Source organism: Thermobia domestica, chromosome 5, assembly GCF_964235325.1.
Source record: "Thermobia domestica chromosome 5, izTheDome1.hap1.1, whole genome shotgun sequence".
In the NCBI taxonomy this organism is placed as follows: Eukaryota; Metazoa; Arthropoda; class Insecta; order Zygentoma; family Lepismatidae; genus Thermobia; species Thermobia domestica.
This window is the reverse complement of record NC_137458.1, coordinates 6,862,993-6,886,941: the sequence shown is the minus strand read 5'-3', so window position 1 is coordinate 6,886,941 and position 23,949 is coordinate 6,862,993. Positions and strand designations below refer to the sequence as shown.

General features: G+C 35.3%; 1 protein-coding gene across 1 annotated transcript in view; it reads left to right on the top strand.

The window, feature by feature from the left end:
* GABA-B-R3 (gamma-aminobutyric acid type B receptor subunit 3) overlaps positions 1-23,949 on the top strand; it is a 702,393-nt gene that overhangs the window by 490,610 nt on the left and 187,834 nt on the right. Inside the window, exon 6 of the mRNA XM_081758156.1 lies at positions 15,287-15,475. Coding sequence (XP_081614282.1) covers positions 15,287-15,475 — 189 coding nt within the window. The remainder of the gene's footprint in view (positions 1-15,286; positions 15,476-23,949) is intronic.

Sequence of the window (23,949 nt, the reverse complement as noted above, 5' to 3'; positions counted from 1 at the left end):
ACTGATGATGGTTTAGTTGTGGAAAACCACAGAAGGCGATTCCAAAGTCCAGATCGCAAAAGGAGAAAGGAGATAAATAAGTGCGAAAGGGTTCCAGACCATTATCAACGCCAACAAAAACATAACTATAGCAAAATAAATGTTAAGGTCAGTGAAATTAAGGCCATGACTAAATTCAGCGGTAAGTGTGACGAAACCGCAAGCTCGTTTTTAGAAAAATTTGAAGCAGAGTGTGAAATTATGGGTGTAGATCAATCTAAATTTATGAAGTTGTTACCACATCTGTTACTTCCTCCTTGTTCCTTGTGGTTTAAGGCTATTCGCGACCATATAAAATCCTACGAAGAATTTAAACGGGCCTTGTTGGCTAATTACGAAAATGATTTCTTGTTAGCTAACCGTGATGCGATGGTGCGAACTCGACACTATTCACCTCGGGTCGATAAATCTCTTACGGATTTTACAATCAATGCATATAATGAACTTAAACTCGTCAATCCGTTTCAGCCCGAATCCAGAATAATCGCTTCCGTACGCATTTTATTGCCGTATAAATTACAACAAATTCTGTTGTCAGCTCAATGCGTAAACTTTAATCATCTCATAATTTTAGTTCAAAACTTTGAGAATCAATTCCCGAATCCTAATGGGAGTAATCGTAATCCATCGAATCCGATTGCCGTCAGAAACTTGAATATAACTAATGAAAATACCGAAAATCTTCGCAGCGATGAGAGATCACGTGACAATACTGGCATTGGAGTTAGTGAGAGATCTGTTATACGTACTGGAACTGGAGCCAATGGAAGATTCAATTCTAGCGGTAGAAATGGAACGAATTATAATAATCCGAGGAACAGTTGGACGAACGGGAGAAACTTTCGTGGAAGACGCAATTACAGTAACAATGTCATGCATACCGGTGTAACTCAAAACAGATGCAATTGGAGACCTCGAGATGGCAGGAATTGTCGAAATAGGATCGAAACAATAAATGGAACAGGAAGTGGATCGAGAGAAAATAACCAAGATTGTGGTGTTCAATGTACTTTAATTGACTCGTTTATTAATCATAATTTAAACTAAAACCCGCTGATATGGTTGGGGTTAATCCCATATCAGCTGAAGGTTCTCATGATTATTCGTCTCAATGTTCATCTAATAGTTTATTTGTTTGAATTAGTTGATGTTAAAACGGGCAAATCTATAGGGTTTCGTAATATTGACGAACTAAAGGTATGGCAACCTTCGAAAATCACGAAAAACAAATGGTTGAAATTAGTTGAAACTTTAGTCAACCCTGATCTGTTAACTAAATTAAACTTGGATAACAATTCTTAATTTATTCTCTCAGATGTTATGAGTTGTGTTATGAATACTTCATTTGGACTTTATATTTGAGCAACATGTTATGATGTAATTAATTTATCTTATCTTTGTATTAACTTTGAATGTTATGTTTACCTTTATTTTACTTTACATGTTCAAAAGAGATTTGATTGTGTTAACTTGAAATCCATGACAGTGAACTTAAATTGAAGCTTTTAAATGTAATTATTACCTTCTGATCTTGTTGTTGACGTGTGATATGATGGCAATCTTAATTGTAAATAATGTTGTTTGTATATGAATGTTATCGCTCGATGTAAAGGAGGAACAATTAACTAGTAACTCTGTGTAAGTCATCAGTTACTTATAATTTTGAATAGACCCACAAATAATATTTTTTAATGAATCGACGCTTTATGATATGTGATTAGTAATAAAAGAAAAATGTTGTTATAAATGAATTGATATATATGGAGAAAGAAGAGAAGAGAAAACTACTTATATTGATGTAATAATAATAATTAATAGGAGAGTTGATTTAGTAATAATTAGTACGAGGGCTATTCAAAAGGTGAATGTTTTGAAAATATACAGGGTTCTTTCCTTCACTATAATACTGTTACGGAATTCCCGTTCTGGGCGACATTCATACAGCGATACATTCCTATTATAATTAATCTGTACCCATTTTACCAACACTGATCAGAGGCGCAATAATTAAGCATATAGCTTAGATATAATTAAAAGAAAGAACGTTGTTATTGACAGGACATGTTGTCATGGTTAGTTGATATATTTATTATAATAATGTAGTGATTTAAAGGTACATAAACGAATCAGGGCTAAAGCGAAGTGTTTTTATAATATATTTCGTTTTAACTTCCACTATTCTTGGTAATAATTGTGTAGTTCCTACTTTAACCACCCTTTTTGTTTCGAAGTCCATATTTGCTATGCCAGTTTGTCATGAAGGCCGCATGCAATAGTTTTGAACTACCCTATATTTCTAGTTATTTTACAGTTATTAGAGTAACATTAATAATTTGCATGAAAATATATAACTCTATAACGTACTAAAATATAAAGTAAAAACTTTATCATTAATTTACTTTCTCAGAGTTATATTTCTATTGTATTTTATATTCCTTATAAAATTTAATATTTTTCACAACATGCCATAAGGCTGCAGGTTCCTCATTTCTGCCATATGTAAATATTTCTGTTTCCGTTATCACACAAACTTAGTTTTAATCGTCAAAATCATATCGTCATCACCAATGACATTTTTAACTTACTTTAGAGCAGTGATCGCCAAACCGTCGATCGCGAGCTACTAGTAGCTCGCAGGGACATTTTCGGTAGATCGCGTTAACGCTCCTGTTGGCTAAGTTTGATTTCTCCAATGAACTGACACTAACAACAGAGGGTGCTGACGACAGCAACTGCTTGTTTCTCCCCGGAACTGCCATTGTCAGCTTCATCTCATAGTTGATTGTATACGCGTGGGGTTATGCACGTTATGTTTTTCGCGTGTATATTAGACATTTGCTAAACGTTATGTTTTTCGTGTGTATATTAGACATTGTCTAAACGTTATGTTTTTCATGTATTTATTAGACATTTGCTAAACGTTATGTTTTTCATGTATATATTAGACATTTGCTATACGTTATGTTTTTCATGTGTATATTAGACATTTGCTAAACGTTATGTTTTTCATGTGTATATTAGACATTTGCTAATCGTTATGTTTTTCATGTGTATATTAGACATTTGCTAAACGTTATGTTTTTCATGTGTATATTAGACATTTGCTAAACGTTATGTTTTTCATGTGTATATTAGACATTTGCTAAACGTTATGTTTTTCGTGTGTATATTAGACATTTGCTAAACGTTATGTTTTTCGTGTGTGTATTAGACATTTGCTAAACGTTATGTTTTTCGTGTGTATATTAGACATTTGCTAAATGTTATGTTTTTCGTGTGTATATTAGACATTTGCTAAACGTTATGTTTTTCGTGTGTATATTAGACATTTGCTAAACGTTATGTTTTTCATGTGTATATTAGACATTTGCTAAACGTTATGTTTTTCATGTGTATATTAGACATTTGCTAAACGTTATATTTTTCATGTGTATATTAGACATTTGTTAAACGTTATATTTTTCATGTGTATATTGGACATTTGTTAAACGTTATATTTTTCATGTGTATATCAGACATTTGTTAAACGTTATATTTTTCATGGGTATGTTAGACATTTGCTAAACGTTATCTTTTTCATGTGTATATTAGACATTTGCTAAATGTTATGTTTTTATGTGTATATTAGACATTTGCTAAACGTTATGTTTTTCATGTATATATTAGACATTTGCTAAATGCTATGTTTTTCATGTGTATATTAGACATTTGCTAAATGCTATGTTTTTCATGTGTATATTAGACATTTGCTAAACGTTATGTTTTTCGTGTGTATATTAGACATTTGCTAAACGTTATGTTTTTCATGTGTATATTAGACATTTGCTAAACGTTATGTTTTTCGTGTGTATAGTAGACATTTACTAAACTTTATGTTTTTCATGTGTACATTAGACATTTGCTAACGTGGATAGTTTGATTTCATATTTACTAGAAATGTGAGTTTATAGACAATAAACAAATGTAAGACTTTTTTTAAAAAAAATGGTAGTTCTTTGGTTGGTAACTCACAGTAGGGTTTAAAAGCGGTACGGTAGCTTAGAAGCTTCATAGGTTCGGCGACCACTGCTTTAGAATAAACTATTAAAATGTTTGGCTTGTGAAGAATTGCAAAAAAATTAGAAAAAGAAAAAACATTTCGAGTGGATTCGAACTATGGTCCTTCAGATTCATAGTCGGCTATCTCAACCATTAAACTATACCCACTTTACTCGGATTCCGTTGTCTTAGATATCTTCTAAAGCAATCGAATTCTATGTTCTCACTTAAAATCTTTTATGATATTTTTCTTTCTATCATATATTCTTTCGTATCTCTCTCATGTTGTTGTCAATTATCTACACTATGCGTTATTTATATTTACAACCTTTGACCTCTTACATGATGTATTACAGATTTTCAATGCATCTCTCCACAAAACTATAACTAAGTCCTCAAAACAGTATCGGCTTATAAAGAGGATCAAGGTAAGAAAAGCGAGATGTGTGACCAACAGTTGGCAGTTCTGTGTTCTCGTGTCTAGCCCTATCAAACTGTCCAAGTTTATTTGAGTGAATACCTCCGTTGGAAGTGTGTGTGTGTGTGTGTGTGTGTGTGTGTCTGTCTGTCTGTCTGTGTGTGTGTGTGTGTGTGTGTGGCGTTTGTCACATAGTGAATCGGAAAGAAAGTTTCGGCATCTATTGTTAGAACAAAAGTTGCTTCCGAAAGGGCAGTACAAGAAAACATAAGGCTCTGCAGTAAGTATTTTAGCTCAAATTGAACCATATTTTTGCTGTTTATTAAGATAACCATTATGCAACAATTGATGCAATTTAGTGACCCCTCGTCTTTCTCGTTAGCTGCTAACAGCTTAATTTTTGCGAAAGGTTATGTCTTGTAAACTGCATCTTGTAAACAGGATCGTTTATAGAAAGGTCCCATAAAGTAGGTCAGTAGAAATCATTTGTTTATCTTGTGAAACAAAAATATTTTCCTTTTATATATATATATATATATATATATATATATATATATATATATATATATATATATATATATATTAGGGTGGTCCTTAATTTTTGATTTCTGAATTTCTTTGCTCCCAACCCCTAAATTGGTTCCATGTCGGACCAAATTAATCTGTAAAAAAAATGGCTTCAATCGAAGAATATTTAACCGACCCCCAAGCGACCTAAACATCTGAATGCATTTACAATGTATAGTATATGGCAAAAGTTTGTAACAAACTCTTGTAACTTAAAAATGGCTGAGGGAAAGGAATCATATCTTGGATAGGGGTTGTAGAAGTAGATCCATACCTGATGCTGAGAAGTGACGGAGATGAGGCATATCTTGACGTCCACCATCTTGAATTCGGAGACAAAATTTTAAATAGAAATGACCTCGTGTGATATATCATTTTGAGGTAGCTTTTGACGACAAACAGATGTCTGCCTTTATATTCCACTTATCTCTGAACATGTAATAATTATCAACTATGGAAAATAAAAGCTCCGAAGTAATAAAACTTAATATTCTGTGAGTTTATATATCTGTACGGGCTGCAGATTTATAAGATTGTTGAATAGTTTCCCTTATTTGAATTAAACCATAAAGTAAAGAAAGAAATGCACATGCCCATCTACTTGGAAAGAAGATGTGAACTTTCAACGTGGGTTGAATATATTGAAAAACATTGTGGTGGTGAATGATGTTGCAGAGAGAGGTGTGAAACTGATACAAGAATACTTGAACATTTTAACAAAGGACGAAAACGAGAAACAATAAATATTGCAGATAGTCAGTGAACACAGAAAAAAGTATCCAGATGCTACAAAAATTGGCTTGATGATACAGTAGAATTTGGCTAGTTATCCACAGCCTTCAGCTTTCTTTTATTATCATTTTAAACATTCATTATATTATTTATGTAATTTCATTTCATATAAATAATTTCAGTATAGGCTGGTGTGTATTTCGACGGGATGTAATTATATAACAACATATATAATTATTACCTTGTTACATGTATGTAATAGTTTATTAATATTTCAGTGACCTATAAAGGAAAAAACAATATTGAAAGATAATAAACTATTATTTCAAAGCTAAAAAGAATTAAATGACCAGAGATAAGTTGAAAATATAGGAAGATATGTTTTTTATAATAAAAGGTTATCCAAAAACGATGTCACAAAACATCATTTCCATTTAAAATTTTGGGTCCGAATACAAAATTGCGCACTTCAAAATGGCCGTCATCATGCTATTTCTCAGGGTCAGATGTGGATTACTTCTAATCCCTGTATCCAAGATTTGGTCCCTTTCCCTTCAGCCGCTTTAAAGTAAGAAGGGTTTATTCCAGACTTTTCCTTTTAGGTCGCTTGGGGGTCGGTTAAATATTCTTCGATTGAGCCCATTTTTATCACGGATAAATTGGGTCCGACATGGAACCAATTTAGGAGTTGGGAGCAAAGAAATTCGAAAAAAAAAATTCGCCATGTAATTAAGGACCACCCTAATATATATATATATATATACAATTTTGATCAATTGTATGGAATTGTAATTAAATAAGTCAGGGCTTACTAGCATTTTCTAGTAGGAAAAGAATCCATCTCTTCCTAATAATACGTGGATCAATTGTACTACACATAAAAACACTTTCGCACTACATGCTGAATAACAAATAAACAACGTATTTAATTTCATATTCTTCCCTTCCCCAACTGATAGTTCTGGGTACGGGTTAGGAAGATCCGTGTTCGCAAGTGGTGTCTGAGGAAGACCGTATTGGTGCCCGAGGTAAAAAGACATTCCTTTATGGAAAGTGCTTTGCTTCAGAATAACTTAAGCTGAAATGATTTAATGCAGCTCGAGTAACACTTGGTACCATGAAGACTGTGTTGGAGTCAGAGGAAGGAAGACATTCCTTTGTGCCCAGTGCTTTATTTCAGAAACACTTAAGAAGAAATGATTGTAGATGCTAGGAAATGATGTCATTATAGATTGAGCTAGTTATTACACTTTGCTTTACATTTATTATTCATATAGATCTTATCGTGTTTATTTGCTGTTAGAAGTGGGTTATGATCCACTTAGCAGGACATGATCCACTTTAGAAGACAAATTGCTTAATGTCTAGTTTTCGTTCATGTTCCATGTTTTTTTTTATACATTTATGTTTAATTAGAAGCGAATAAAACTTCTTTTTTCAATAAATAATGTACCTCTCTATCATATGAGTGTGGAATTTCCGTATTTCTATTATTTTGTTCCAAGTCGCAGCTTTTTCTCTTGAAAGTGATCAGGTTTTGAGGACATGACTCTATACCTTTTTCTAATTTAATTTTCATATCTTTCGGACTAGTCGCTATAGTAATACCAGACTCATAAACAAGTGTATATTTACTTGTTTCACAGATTGTATTGACATAAAGAATATACAGGGTGCGTAATATTAAAAGGCCTAATAAAAGAAAGTCCCAGAACGGTGTAATATCTCGCGAAATATACAGATCAGCAAAATAAACAAAAACACATCGTAAATATTTTTGAAAAAGCTATCCAATGATACCAAACGCAACCACCCATTGTCACCCTCTTTCGGGGATACGGGGGTAACTTTAAAAGTTTAAATGTTGACCCCAATTTCTTATTTGGATTCTCCTGGAAAAGGGACAGTGATTTGACACACAATTGAAAACAGTGCCTTCACAGATGACGCTTCAATCGACAGAAAAGGGGATACCAAAACATTATGAAAATGCGAATTGTAAGTCTCGTATTCTGTGTCCATACGGTTACTGTACTGGACTGCAGAGTTAGAGGCCCTGAATTCGATTCCTCGATTCTATTTGTTTCTCTTGTAAATAACCCTATTACAAAGAACCACTTCATAAAGCTAGTTTGCAAAACAATTATCGAAATTTGTATTGTACGTAAATTGAATAAGTTAGGGTCTACTAATTAATGTTAAAACCTATGGACTTATTATTTGGGAAAATAACAAAAGGAAAAAGGTTGCCTTGAGCGGGGATAGAACTCAGGAATTTTGACTGCAGTTCAATATGCTAACCATATGGCCACAGGGTACAGGGCTCCAATTCGCATTTCTTTAATGGTTTAGTACCCTCTTTTTGTGTGTGCCTATTCAAGCGCCTTTGCGATTCCATGAAAGCACTACTTTCAATTTAGGATCAAATTATTGTCCCTTTTTCTGGAGAATCCAAATGTGCAATAAGAAATTGGGGTCCCCATTTGATATTTTAAAGTTACCCCCGCACTCTCAAAAAGGGCGGGGATAGGACTTTGCGTTTGGTATCATTGGATAGCTTTTTCAAAACTATTTAACACTTGTTTTCATTTGTTTTGATTGTCTGTATATTTCGGGAGATATTGGACTGTTCGTTTTGCACCCTCTATAAAGGTCCTCAATATTCATTTTGGGCACCAGTTTCCGTAACAGCGGCTCTACTCTGCATGATCAATAGACGTTTGTCAACAATATCTCATCTTATGCATTTCCGACAGGGCGTTTTCCGGTGGTTTCAGAAGTTGCCAATAGAGGGAAGCAGACACCAGTCTTCCCGAAAGGACCACAGAATTCAGCTTTAGGTGACAAAATGTTATTCCACATTTTACTAAACGTGTGAAAATATGTGTCTTAAAGTTATTCTTAATGTCTCGAAGTAAGTAATCGATTAAATTATCGATTTTCAAATTTAAATCGGGGTTTTGCAAAGCCCTTGTTTCAATTCTACATTTTAAATAAATTTCATGCGGTGCACTTTATGTCAATGAAGTGTTCCTTGATTTTGATCCTTATGAAAATTACAACACCCAGGAAGAGCTAGAACAATAAAACTTATTCCAGAGATTAGATACGTGATAGATGAGACTTACAGAACTGTACCTGTGACTTTGAAAAATCGTTATCGTGTGAATCCACCACGTGCTGAAATCAGCGACTTTATACGCCGTGGCATGGAATCAAGAGGATGCTGATATCTTCTTGGAGGATATTCTGCCACGCGATTTGTACGTGAGTCCAGAAAGCATCCACATTTGCCAGTGGCGTACCGAGACGAAGACGTTTGTGCCCAACCATTTGAGGCATACTCAATGGGCGACACCAGCGACCGGGCAAGCCAGGAAAGTAGTGATACCTATCGTTCTGCGAAGAAATCTTGCACATACCTCGCTAAATATGGTTTTATTGTCCTGCTGAAATGGCGTCTGGAGTTGCCTGTAGATAGGGCATCACCCCGAACTCTGACACCTCACTAATATACCGTTTATTGTTCACATTACCCTGGATACGGGTGAGTCGCGATCGCATGTTGTAATCAATGCAGTCTCACACCATCAGACTGGCCATTTGTCCGCTATGATGCTCAACAATGCAACTGGTAGGTTGCGCTTACCACGGTAGCGTCGTACACGTATGCGGCTTTTACTGTAGAAGGGATTAATACAGGACTCACTCAAAAACACCACATTTTGCCATTCAGTACGCAAGTGAATGTGTTCGCGTGCCCATATCAGTCTGGTGTGTTTGTGGTGTCTGGTCAATGGGAGTCATTGCAACTAGTCCAGCCTTCAACAAACTACTTCGAACAGTCGAAACAAACATGGCAACACTCGTGACAGTGCTCCAGCATTGAGCCCACATTTGTAGATGTCCCTGTCTGGTCCGTTATAGAAATCCGGACAAGGTGTCTGTCATCATGTGCTGTGCTCACATTGCTACTCCAGTCTCGCTTTATACGAACCTCTTCTGTCCACTGCTTCTTCATATGCATCACTGTCGTCGCATCATGTCCTGTACGAACAGCAATTTCGCGGTACGACAAAGCCGCTTGTCACTGACCAATCACTCTGCCCCGTTCAAACTCATTAACTAAATATATTGCGCCCTTTGACGTCGACGAAGCATATTGGCACTTGCCTACGTGTGCCTATGTGTTTTCACTTTGATTGACCAGTATCCATAGTCTTCCTGCCACATGCACTGACCTTGTGTGGTATCACTCCGATTACAGAGGAGTCGGCGCTGCTGGGCATCTGTGGAGGCCATGTCTGAAATTTTAATAATTTAACCCTTACAACATCCTTACACATATTCACAAGATTTGGATTCATTTGGGGTATTCGAACTGAGTGTTGCAATTTTAATAAACTAAAGTGTACTAAGTTTATGTTTTCTTTATAACAAATCGTTAGGAAAGATTTTTCATTAATTTATTCTGCACTAAATATCTCGTTGTTTCACTCAAATAATATGCACACCAACACTGACCTCCGACTTATCTCCATTCGCATTCAACTCACGGTGTGAGGGTCAATTGAACACAGACTTCCGCAAAAAGCGACAGAACTTTCTTTGTACAGGTATGATTATATATTACATACAGAAAATTACATGGGGTTACAGATATTTAATTTAATGTTGACCGACATAAGAAAATTCTATGGTTTAATGAAATCAATCGTTCATCACCCCAGATATTAGAGCTTTGCCTACATATTATGTTCCTTGCCGAAAATGTCCAGAATCAACGTTTATAACACCCAGGTAAACGAGTTTTATATTCTTCTCTCAGCTTGTCCTTCCCCCACTCAAATTCTTCTTTTTACAAACATTTCCTAACTAGAGTCCCATACACTCCTGGTGTGACTGTCCAGAAATGGCTACTTGCTCAGATATAAGAACTATTTCACGCTTGCTTGTAGACCGGAGTTCAAGGCTCCAGGGTAGCCTCATGACGCTGAATTGGTAAAAATCGAAGGCAGGATGACAGACCATTAATTATAAACCTAAACAAAATAGCATGGTGTCTTAACCTGCGATGCACGGCGAGACATTGCTATGTAGGACGGCGGTACGCATAGTTTCTGTAAAATTTCCGAAAATATTTTCTTGCTTGAGGCAAAAAGTGTGAAGTACTCTACGCTGTGTTATAAGTTTATTTCATTATTCATGTGCCATAATTAGGTAAGCAAAAAAAATGAAATCTTTAAGTTTAGAGTCCCATGCTTATGACGGTTAGACTAAAAGAGACGGTGATAATGAAAAATGAGTGAAATGAAGAAATTGAGAGAACCCCGAGAAAGCCCACGAGCACTGTGTTTGTCCACCACAAAGTCCACCCGGCGCGAGCTGGATCGAACCACGGACCCCAAGCACCGGAGGTGAACGCTCTACCACTGAACCACTGAAAGAATAGGTACAGACACGACATCTCGCCACCAGTAAAACGAATGAGAACCGAACCTAATTTTACCGGTAAGATAACCGAACCTAACCTTAGTAGTAACAGTAATAGTGATTGTGTAAATCAACCTAATCTTAGTGTAGTACGATTACGTACACCTAAAAAGCATGTAAGCGTTAGATCTAATTTCGTTCGATGGGAACTTTGTAGAAATCTCATGATTTGGCGAAAATTCTCAAAGTAAGAAACGAAGAACTGTAGAAGTAAATAATGCATAATACCGTATTTCTGTTTATGACTTTCAATGCAACTCAAATGAATTCGTTGGTCATGTACCTTAAATTAAAGCTACGGCGTCTGAGAAAACCGTACTCAATTGATTTTTTGCTTTATTTCACTTGAAATATCATTATGATTTCGTTTGTTACTCGTATTTTTTATGGTGTTAAGAAGACGTTAATTATTATGTTATGTTCTGATTATTATCATATTTCAATCTTAATCTATATATTGTTTAACTATGTCTTATATCCGATCATTTTACGTTCAAAGAACAACTATATAAATATCACAAACATCTTTTTCGAAACCTTCTTCAAGATGCCTAAGTAAATCATTATTAAATTGTAACAAGCATTTAATGGACCCAAAAGAAAGAAAGAAAAGAGTACTTAAAATCAAATAACTTGCAAATCAAATTTCGAATGTACCTTATCGTCGTTGAAACGTATAAATAAATGAAGACGATGGTAAAATTTAATATAAATATGATAATAATATTGTTATAAAATTAAATATGATATATATGTATATTAATATGAATTGTAATTTTCAAGTATACGAGATGCATTCGAAAACTCGAATGATTAACATGTAAAGGTAAACGGTCGAGAATTCTTTTTTCTTTTTATTGAATAAATACACAAAAAGAAAAGTCCGTCGAGCGCCATAATATACAACAGTACGTTGTATATTTGTATATTTTTACTATTTGTAAATCCTTATTTTATTAGGGCGTAAGAGATTTTAAAATATGTACTAGGTTGATTATGTAATTCGAAGAAGAAAAAGAAATATGTTAATTATAATATCGATATAAAAAGATATTCATATGTTTTATATGTTTTAAATAATAGGATTTTGGAATGTTGTTGTCAGGACAACGGAGTTGGCATTTTAATGGCTCAATAAATTTTTAAGAACCGTTCTATTACCAAATAAGGGAGATATGAGGATCCGTTATGAAATCATGTGTCCGTACAATTAAACGAACAACTGTACAACTACATCAAGATTTCAGCAGGAACAAATGTACAGTAGGAAGCAACCATAGCGTGCACAGCATCCAATGACTAACAGGTTTAATATGTCATATCGAGTGTGCGGCTAGGGCGAGAAATGTACGTATTTTGCCGTACTGTTTATAGCTCTTCTGTTGAACAGCTAGAATATTATGTTAAAATTATAATATGTTAGAATTGGAATATTATGTTAAAATATTATGCGCCTGTATTACTGTTAACCTGAATGCAGTGTGTTTTATACTCATCGTTCTCTCACATGCTAACTATACATTTCTTATATTCTCGACTAACATCTATCAAGAGTCATTAAACTTTGCGAATCGATTATGACGTACCGGTACTTTCTTGTCACAGATTTGTTATTTTTCGTGCCACAGCTTTTTCATGATTTCATAACTGATTCATGATTTCATAACAGATTCTCATATCTCCCTTATTTGGTAACACTGATAACCCACCTTTTGCTTACTTTTTTTCACGTTTTATGCCAATTGTTTCAATGCCCTAAAATCGTATACGTTCCATTTGAAAAGCTATAAGTTTGTGTTGGGATGGCAACACTGCTTTTATGACCTACTGTCGTGTTGTTGGTCACGTGTCCCCCTCCCACAGGTATTAGGTTACTTGAGCACATTTTTCATTTTCTGCCTTTTTCCGGCCTTTTTGAGGTACGCCTCGGCCTTGACATAGCTTTTAAACAAGGCATTTCCGCACCGAGTGCGATTATTAGCGATCCACAATTAGTCAGCGTACCAATTTTCAAAAATATCTAGCTGTCATGATTCGCATACGTTCCTTGTAAGCAGGTTTAGGGTAGGTAGCGATCTCACTTTGCAAGCGGGTCTCTAGGCTTGAATTTGATTAACGACCTTGTTAACTGAGATTTGCACGCTTTTTCTTCAGTTTTTTCAAACGAATGTGTTAGAATGTTACCTTTAAACGTAGGTTCTTCCTATTGTGGTTGTGATTGTTACTAATTTGTTATAATTCTATAGTGAACTGGTCTCTCAAGCTGGAAGTTTCTTAATAAATTGAGTATTGAATGCTGGAGTCCCGGGTTTGATCCCAGCCCCCGTCAAGTGAACTTTGTGGTAGACAAACACCGTGTGCGTGGATTGTCTCGGGGTTCTCCCATTTCCTCCCACTTTCTTCATTCCACCATTTCATTCATTACTTATCATTACCGTCTCCTTTAGCCTAACCGGCATACCCGTGGGACGTAAAACTCAAAGATTTCAAAGTTTTCATTTTTTTATTTTTAAACCACAAAAGCATCTAACACGGAATGAAGATGTTCGTAATAACAGGGAAACAGTGCCTCTTTATTTAAAAGAAATACAAGTTATTGTTAACAGAAGTATTGTTACAACTGTTAATTATAATTTGAATTAGTCTAAAATGGTAACTATCTATTTTTGTAGAATTTTTTAGTAGTTTTAAGTTTTAGTCTAAAATTAAAATTGTGTCTTTCTAAATGATTTTATCTGATAATACGATTTGTTTCAAAAACTACATGCCTTTCTTGATGTTAAAAGTTATTAGGGAGCCGCTAAGCTGTTCAAATGAACCAGCTCTTTTCACTGGCGTCTCTGTCATATCAAATTTGGGGGGCATCAAAGGAATTGATTTAAATGGTACTACCTAGCCCAACCTGTTTTCGTTTCCATTTGTTACCTTTCTGCTTACCTTCACAGGCTCCCTGAAGTATATCAATAATTGTTATAATCGTTTCACAGCCTCAGGTATTATTATTATTATTTATATGTTATCATGTCGTTAGTAAATAAATTAAATTAGAATAAAAAATTGAATATTTTGTACTTCAAAATATTGGGGGGACGCGTCCCCCTTGACCCCCGGCAGAGACGCCCGTGGCTCTTTTTAATGAGCAAACCATTTAGCCCATCACTGGTTACGGCATATCTTCGGTAGGATTTTACATTTTGTTATGAGCTGGATACCTTATGAAACTTGAGAACATGACACTTTATTAAAGGAAGAAAAGGTGAAAGATAAAATTGGTTTACAGTTTTTCTTAAAGTGCAATTTAATTCCTATTCGAAGATGGGCGGCCGCAGAAGGTAACTCCTCTGATGTCATAGCATTCATTTATTGATATTATCATTTGGAGAAGGGTATCAAAATTTTTATCTGGTTAGGCATACAGAAGAAGGTTACCTGAGTATGGTGTGTAATATATATGTTGAAACTAAGTGCAGGTAAAAGCAGTACCGTGCCAATGGGGTGGGGCACCGAAGTAAGAGGGCGCAAAATTCGGGAGGAAAAGGAAAAATTACTTGAATATATGTATGGGGCGCCGTCGTATACTCTCGCCCCAGACGCTGATTTTCCACGGTACGACACCGGGTAACAGAACACAAGGATAAATATGTTTGAATGTATCTTATTGTCGTGTGACGCATGTACATCTATTTGTTTTATTTCCATCGATATTGCATACACACTAGTAACCAAAACTATAATTCGATACATATTATTTTGTTTAAAATAAGACGTAATGATAATAAATACAAAGGACATTAGACAACAAGAAGATCAAAGGAAAGTCCGGTAAAGTAATTTCTTCACAGGTTTTCCGGGAATAATGATTAAAAAGGGCGATAAATAAGTCAATAACAACGAAAGTTGTTCAGTTTATTTCTTTTACTTAAAGAAATAAGAAGAAATTTCCAAAGAGAGTTCTTTTGCAACTACAGAATATAATGTGTTTTAATTGTTTCGTTACAGGCATACCATTTGAACATGTTTGGATCCAATTATGCATGGATTTTACAAGGAAGTCCCAGTGATATCTGGTGGGAGAATGCTTCCCTTAGCGAGTGTTCCCAAGATAGTTTATCCGCTGCTGTTGAAGGACTTCTGTTGGTCTCCAGCCATAACAGTATTGTCGGAGAGAAGAATTCATATTCTGGTTTGGTAAGTCACCCATTTAAGTTCTTGAGAATGTCACATGCCTAAAGTATTGAAATTTAAGAGTTCACTAGCACAATATAAATATGTCGTAAAAGGTGACCAAGTATAAATTGCAGGTGACTCCGTGATTGGTAGGATATCTAGAGAAAGGCTAAAAACACTTTTAAGCAGTGGCGGATGTAGTCCGGGGCCAAGGGGGCTTGGCCCTCCTAGTTTTTTGAATGACAAAAATAATTTAAGCTAGGTATAGCTATCATAGTTTGTGTTCTGGCTGCCCTCCCCTCAGTTTTTACCTTCTAAATCCGCCACTGCTGTTAAGTCAAAAAGAAAAGAAAGAAAATTCCCCATTCAGACACATACTACAGTAATAGAGCGCAATTGTTGGAGATAATTTGAAAACCAAAGGAATTAACTCTGTTGGCTGAAATTTTAATACTAACATTTCAACTTGGCTATACAGTATAGTTTAAGAATAAAATAGTAATCTTCAAATAGAATTTCTAAAACTGAATTTTTTTAAAAAAAGGGATTTCAAAGTATTAAATACTAATTCTAACAAATTCCAATGGCAAGAGAATTTTTAAAAATGCGTGCAATATTGAATAATTATTAAAAGTTTGTTCTTCTTAGCAGTGGCGGATGTAGAAACTAGAAGGACTGGCTGCTAGTCAGAACCCATACTGTGATTGGTATGAAGGGGTATATTATAAACTCTCAAAAATATAAAAATATATTATAATAGCTTAAATTAGTTTTGTCACTCAAAAAACTGGGGCCTAGGCCCTCCGCCTCGTGCTAGATCCGCCTCTACATCTTAGAACTACTAAATTTGCAATTGAGGCATTCTCCCGAAAAAGGGCTTATGTGCTTATAAGCCCTTTTTCCGGAGATAGGCTTAAATGAACAATTATTTTCTGCTTAAGAAGTGCTAAAAAACTTCGTTTTGTTCTGCCAACACTGTGCGAAGTTATGCGTGTATTACCATTACTGCACTAAATTTTGGACCCTGAGCGTGTTGGTAGCATTGCTAGAACTGCATCTCTTTTGCTGAACGAGATTTGTGCAGTGGATAATAGTGAAGATTTGTGCAGTGGATAATAGTGAAGATTGATTAGACGCGAACTGAATTTCAAAACGAAAGTGAGTATCAAACGCGAGGTACCGGGTACAGAAAAGAAAACGTCAAAGTGGAAAACCGTATACGTCGTAAAGAGGTAGAGCTATACATGGAAAGAAGTAGTAAGGGGGTCACCTGATATCACGTTGCACTTTGACCCCGACCTTTGTGACGTCATAGGTCAAAGGTCAATGACTTTGGCCCGGGGTCAATGACCTAGGGGTACTTAGGACCACCCCCTCTAGATTTTGGTAGGGGTACCTTGGCCCACCTCCTAAATTTTGGCAGGGTACCTTGGAACACCCCCTAAATTTTGGCTGGGGTACCTAGGACCACTCCCCTTAAATTTTGGAAGTTGCAAAATCTAAAAATTTGGTATGGTAGCCTAGAACCATAGTATGTACCTCTATTAGTATTGGGGGTCCACCTCGTTCCCTTTCATGGGTACAAAATTGTGAAATTTTAGTACAACCACGTGCTTGGTTTTTGACCTAATTTATTCCCTTGGATGAGTTCCTATTACCTTATAAGATTATATGGTCATGTATAGGGTTCATTCCCTATCATAAGACATAGGTACATTTGTGCACCCCCTTTAAATTTTAGAAAGGGGTAACTCGGCCCATCCCTTAAATTTTGGAAATTGCCCATATTATATATTTGTTATTATAGTATAGGACCCTAATATAGATCACTATAAATTTGGGTGGTCCACCACGTTCCCTTTAAGGGGCACAAAATTGCCAAATATTAGTACAACCACGTGTTTGGTTTTGGCCCAATTTATCCCCTTGGATTAGGTCCTATTACCTTATATGTTTATATGGTCATGTATATTGGTCCATTCCCTATCATAAGACATGGGTATTGATATACTCCTTTAAATTTTTGGGAGGGGTACTTTGGCCCACCCCTTTAATTATAGAAGTTGCCTAATTTAAACATTTGGTATTATAGTATAGAACCCTAATATAGATCACAATAAATTTGGGTGGTCCACGTCCTTCCCTTTTAGGGGCAAAAAATTGCCAAATTTTAGTACAACCACGTGTTTGGTTTTGGTCCAATTTATCCCCTTGGATGAGGTCCTATTACCTTATATGGTTATATGATCATGTATAGGGGGTCCATTCCCTATCATAAAACATAGGTACATTGATGCACCCCTTCAAATTTTTGGGAGGGATAACATAGCCAACCCCTTAAATTTTTTAAATTTTCCAATTTAAGCATTCGGTATCATAGTACATGACCTCAACATGGGTCATAATAAATTTAGGTGGTCCACCTTGTTCCCTTTCATGGGTAAAAATTGCCAAAATATAAACATAAGCAATATGTTGTACCACGTGTTTGGTTTTTGGCACAATTTATTCTCTTTGATGCGGTGTTATTACCTTATATGGTTATATGGTCATGTAAATAGGTTCATTTCCTATCATAAGACATGGGTACATTGATGCACCCTTTAAAAATTTGGGAGGGGTATCTTGGCTCAACCCATCAATTTTAGAAATTGTTTAATATAAGCATTTGGTATCATAGTACAGGACTTCAATATGTACCACTATAAATTTGGATGGTCCACATCGTTCCCTTTCATGGGTAAAGAACTACCAAAAATCAAATTTCGGAGGTTATTGATCCCCTTTGATAATGATTTAGCACGTTATATGTGTATGTACAGAGGTTTATTACCTTTATATGTTTATGTTCCCTTTTAAATTTGGGAATTATCAAATAACCAAATTCGGTAAACGTTTTCTAGAACCAATTGTAAATGTGGGTGTCCCTCTTATGGCCAACTATTCAAATTTTAAAGGTTATTGACTTTTTTTTTTGATACGGCTTGTCAGGATTATTTATGATCTTTCATGAAAATTGACTGGTGCATGCGCAGTAGAAACAGAAAGATGCACTTTACCGACATTTGTCATACACGTCAGAACGCAAATTTCTAACAGGTTCTGAAAATGCCTCGCTCTAAAGGTTGTGAAGAACTGTCTGTTGCTTTGCGAGGAGAAATCATAGGCCGAGCAAAAATGGGACAAACTGTGCCTCAGATTGCTAGAGATCTGGGATGTGACAAGAAAACGGTCAAGAAATGGGTTCAGCGACATGAAGAAGGTGGTGAATGGTTCAGGTCTCGGTCAAGAAGTGGAAGGCCAAAAGTGACAACTGCAGCTCAAGAGCAAGCTTTAGTTACAAAAGTAATCAACAGACCTCTACGCCATACGTCAATCCTCTTGGACAAAGCCAGAGAATATAATTGTTCTCACGAAGCAATAAGAAGAAGATTATTAGGGGCTGGTCTACACTATTCAAGACCCGCTAGGAAGACTCTCCTGACTGAAACTCACAAGGCCAGACGAATGGAATGGGCACAGAATAACATAACCCAACCTCAGTCATATTGGGACTTAGTCATCTGGACCGACGAGAAGGTTTTCAAATCTAACCAACAAGGCAGAGTTATATTGTATAGACCGCGCGGAACCAGGTATGCTGATCAAAATATTATCAGAACTTCTTGTTCAGGACGAATATCAGCACACTTTTGGGGATACATGACGGCTGCTGGTCCTGGAGATTTGGTTGCGGTGCCTGAGACAATGAACAGCAGTGTTTACATTAATATCCTCGAAAATACGTTGTTACCGTCCTTAGAAAGAAACTTCCCCGAACAGAAAGAATATATATTTATGCATGACAACAGTGCTGTTCACACTTCCCGGCAAGCACGAGAGTGGCTAAGTGAACATCCAGAGTTAATTTGTATTGAGTGGCTCCCTCTATCCCCAGATTTGAACCCACTTGAACATCTGTGGGCCTACATGATGCAAGAATGAGAAGAGAGACGTGAAGACAGAGACCAAACGTTTCTTCAAAATCATGTTATGGAACTGTGACAACATTTTCGTGACACATCGTCGTATGTCTCGAGACTTGTATCTAGTATCCCCTCCAGACTTCAAGAAGTTATTGACTCTGGAGGTGATTACAGGAAGTACTAGTGTGTTATTTTTTGTATAAACATTTATTTAAGTTTCATTAATTTATTATATTTTTTCAAGAGCAATACTTTCGTTCTTCATTCTTTTTCTTTGCTTGTTTACTTATTAGTTCGTTAAAACGTAAAGAAAGAGTAGTATATCTTCAAAAAGTATTTGTGAATTTACTTTGAACGTTTCTAAGAATACATTTACTTTTTTTCTTACTCTATATCATGCCCAATATTACTTTCATTTCAGTTAATTAATAACTTTATTTCACATCTCGGATAAAAGTATTATTGTCTTTTTAACGATGTTTTTCCTTTTGATTGTGTAATTTCTAGTTTCATTGAATTATCTCAATTCGAATGAATAAATCACATTTTGTTTATTGTCCGTTACTTAGCTAGGCTCGAATTCGAGAACAATGTGGTGTAATTTACGTTCTTTATTCTTCATATTGTGCAGTCATGACAATATTAATTATTTTTCATTAGTCCAGTTGATCAGTGAGAACTTACACAAACATTACCCTGGTGATACTTTACGCAATGACAAGCGTAAAATACATTTTAGCTGTTCTTTATACTTCACATCGATGAAACATTCTAACAGTGTGTTAGCGTTTCCTTCCTCGCCTTCCAATTGAACTGACTTTGTACTGCGCATGCGCCAGTCAATTTCCATGAAATATCATAAATAACCTGATACTTTCTATAATATTTACGAAAGAACGTGTAATAGAATCTATATCAACAACATATATCATTCATCAAAGTAACGAAAACGTGTTCATGAAACAAATTAATAGATATATTATATCAAAGTAAATTAGATTTAAATTTTAGGCAATAGAAAATGTTATTCTGTAATAAGAACTACTACTCGAAGCCTTTGCTACAATCACTGGTTGTTACCATAGCCGAGTGGTCTAAGGCGTTCGGCTTATAAAGCACCATTCGTACTAAGTTCGAGTTCCTGCCGGGTACAGCACTTTTTTCTCTCTTTTTTTCACCTGTTCTCGATGTTTCTGTTCGTGTTCTTGTCGGATTCGATTAAATAGAATTTCGAATAGAGACCAATATATGTGATATATAATCATTTATTTGCGAATCTGCACTCGTACAATATACATTTTCGAGATTTTGATTTTGGAAATGAAGTGTATATAATATTGAATAGTAAAAATAGTAAAATAAAAAAAATATTTGTATAAATATTGATTAATTAATTATAGTTATACATGGCTTTCCAATCAGGATTATATAGAGAGGAATTACTTCTAAGTGCAATCCGAAAACAAATATTTGAGTTTTAATCTGACCCAAAGTTGGTAACTTCCAGGATAATTTATACATGATTGGTATTGCAATTTTTATGCTTTTATTATAATCCTCTATAAGTTATGATTTTACCAATTCTAAATGTAGAACGAGAAACAAGTGTAATATTATATTTGTTACGAAAAGCTTTTAAGCAATGATGCTTTCAGGACGTGATTTGAGGGAGAATTTGAGACCCCTCTCGAGTTAAGAAATTTCCGCCTTCAGGACCATATATTCGATCGTGCTCAATGTGGACTACCAATGTTTGCCCTCCACACGCATATTGAAATTCCCCCCGAGGATAATTTTCTGAAGTCACCACTGTTTATAAATAGTTTTTCGTTACAAATCAGAGGATAGTGGAGTAGTGAGTATACTTCATTTTTTTAGCTATGGATTTAAGATTCGCAATTCATATAATGTTCCGTTCTAATCGAATTTGAAACAAAAGAAGTTTTGAATGAGTTACTCAGAGAAATATTTTCAGCCTCCGGATGAAAATAGGAAAACAATTTAAAAAGAAACAACTTGCTACCGGGTTTGAACACACAAACATGTGATTGATAGTTTACCGACCCAAACCACTCGACCGTTTTGTATGCCTTTGCACATCTTCTTTTGCCTTTTGTAAAAGCAGTTTACTGTTCCATACTCGCTTTTTTTTATTCCGATACGACTATGAGTTCTCAGTAAATATTTGGACGTTGCAGCTCTTGCAATGTATAAAAGTGTTTTTAGAATAAATCACAATCGATATTATGTCCTAATAACATACGTAAAACAGGTTGAATTCGTGAATGTTTGAGGTTAGAGTGAGCGTAAATGTTTTCATAGTTAGGAACCTGGATATGCAAACCCGCTTAACGTGGGGATTTAATTTTGTGAAATTTGGTACCAATCTTAAATTTTGGGAGGGGTACATTTTTTATTGTTAAATTAATAATTGGTAATTGTTCTTAGAATTGGGTGGTATCTCTTTCTTTGGGTAAATCATTGTCAAATATGAGTATGGTCACATGATTTGTTATTGACCTATGATGGGATTAGGTGTCCAGGACATTGTTACATTTAAACGTTGTAGGATAATTTGAGAATTGTCAAATGAAATTACGTCATTGATTTTGATTATTCCCACCAAATATAAACGTAAGCAGGGGGGCGCGGTGGCTCAGTGGTAGAGCGTTCACCTCTGGCGTTTGGGATCCCGGGTTCGATCCCAGCCCCCGCCAAGTGAACTTTGTGGTGGACAAACACCGTGCTCGTGGGTTTTCTCGGGGTTCTCCCGTTTCCTCCCACTTACTTCATTCCACCATTTCACTCATCTCTCATCATCACCGTCTCCTTTAGCCTAACCGGCATAACCGTGGGACGTAAAACTCAAAGATTTCATTTCATTTTTATAAACGTAAGCAACACGATGTACCATGTGATTGACCTTCAAGATGTAGTGTACAAGGTATATCGAGAGAGATACGTAGGACTATTCTTTAAATTTGGGAATTGTGATAAACAAAATTTTAGTATGAGGCGCGAAATTTGAAACAATACTTTGAACTTTAGTTAAGCTTATAGTCTAAGATCATTGGTGGTGGTTGAATTAACCTTGAGTTTACAGAAATCTGATATTTACCTTCTTGAATCTTATTACTTATAGACGAAAGCAATACATGCTACAACACTTTGAAATTTAATTACAAGGTGATTTAATCTGACATTGGCAAAGTTATTGTTGATGCAATTTGATTGGCTGATCACTATCTTTCATGCAATCTGATTGGTTGATCACTATCTTCGTGCAATCTGATTGGCTGATGATTTTCAAATCTTTGCTGCATTCAGTTGTAAGTTTTGTTTAACACTTAAAAATCTTGGTTTGAATACTTTTGTTCAACATTTTGTACTCACTGATAAATATGATCAAAACCGTTTATTTGTTAATCGAAGGTAAAACCGGATAATATTTGACGGTTAAACGTCAAACCTGAAATTATTTTAGTTGAAATCTTTTCGTTTTAAACTTTTAGTTTGAAAATATTTTATAAGCTCGAAGGCCGTATAATTGAACCTAAGGTAAGAAATCAAGGAAAACATGATTGTTCTATAAACAGCGGCGGCTTGAATATATACAGATTTGTAGATGTTTTGAAGCAGGAGCAAGCAGATAATAAAATGACAATGTATCAACTCCAGATGTGACACGTCGCTAAATCAAAGAAAGCAAAGTGGTGACCCTTTTTCGATGTATTGTGGAATTCAGAAGAAGGGTTGGATCACGAGAAATAATCATAATACAGCATTTTGATGCTGCAGTGTCTTACTACATTTCGTTTATATGTGACTAGTGATACTTGGTGCTTTATTTATTTTATGATTTATGCAAACTTTCGTATAATTTCTATCACTTCATTTTATGTTTTGTTTTCAGTAAGACATTTTGTAATTTTGTGTAACATTATCACAGCTCGATGTCAAGCGTACATATGCCGTAATTGTGCTTAAGTTTAAGTAGATTGGGTACCTAACTTCTGGCCCACTTTTCCCCCACACCCCTAACTACCAAAAATTACATATCCGCCACTGGCCATTACACTTTAACACAGAAGGATAGCACAAAGTAGATTGGGTAATTGCACTGCACATATGCTTTTATGACATTTAAAATCATAAAAACTTACATCTAAAAACTTACAATCTAAAACTATTTCTCTTCTATCTTATAATGTCCCCATGGTAGGGTATTGACCCCATCCTTTAAAACACATCTCTTATCATCTACGCAACTTAAAGCTAGCTTATTTACTTCTATACTGTACAAATCGTGCTTATAACTTCTAATCAAATTCATCTTCTTATAATATTCTTTTTGGCTAATCAAACAGTCCTTATACTCGTTAAATGACAGTTCTGTATACACAACACTCTTCTTAACACCTTTAGCCTTCTTACAACACTTTTCTTTATCGAACTTACCTTTAAAGTCTTTATCTGTTAAATCTATTTGAGGTGCTTTTATACTGTACATCTTACTTCTTAAACCCACAA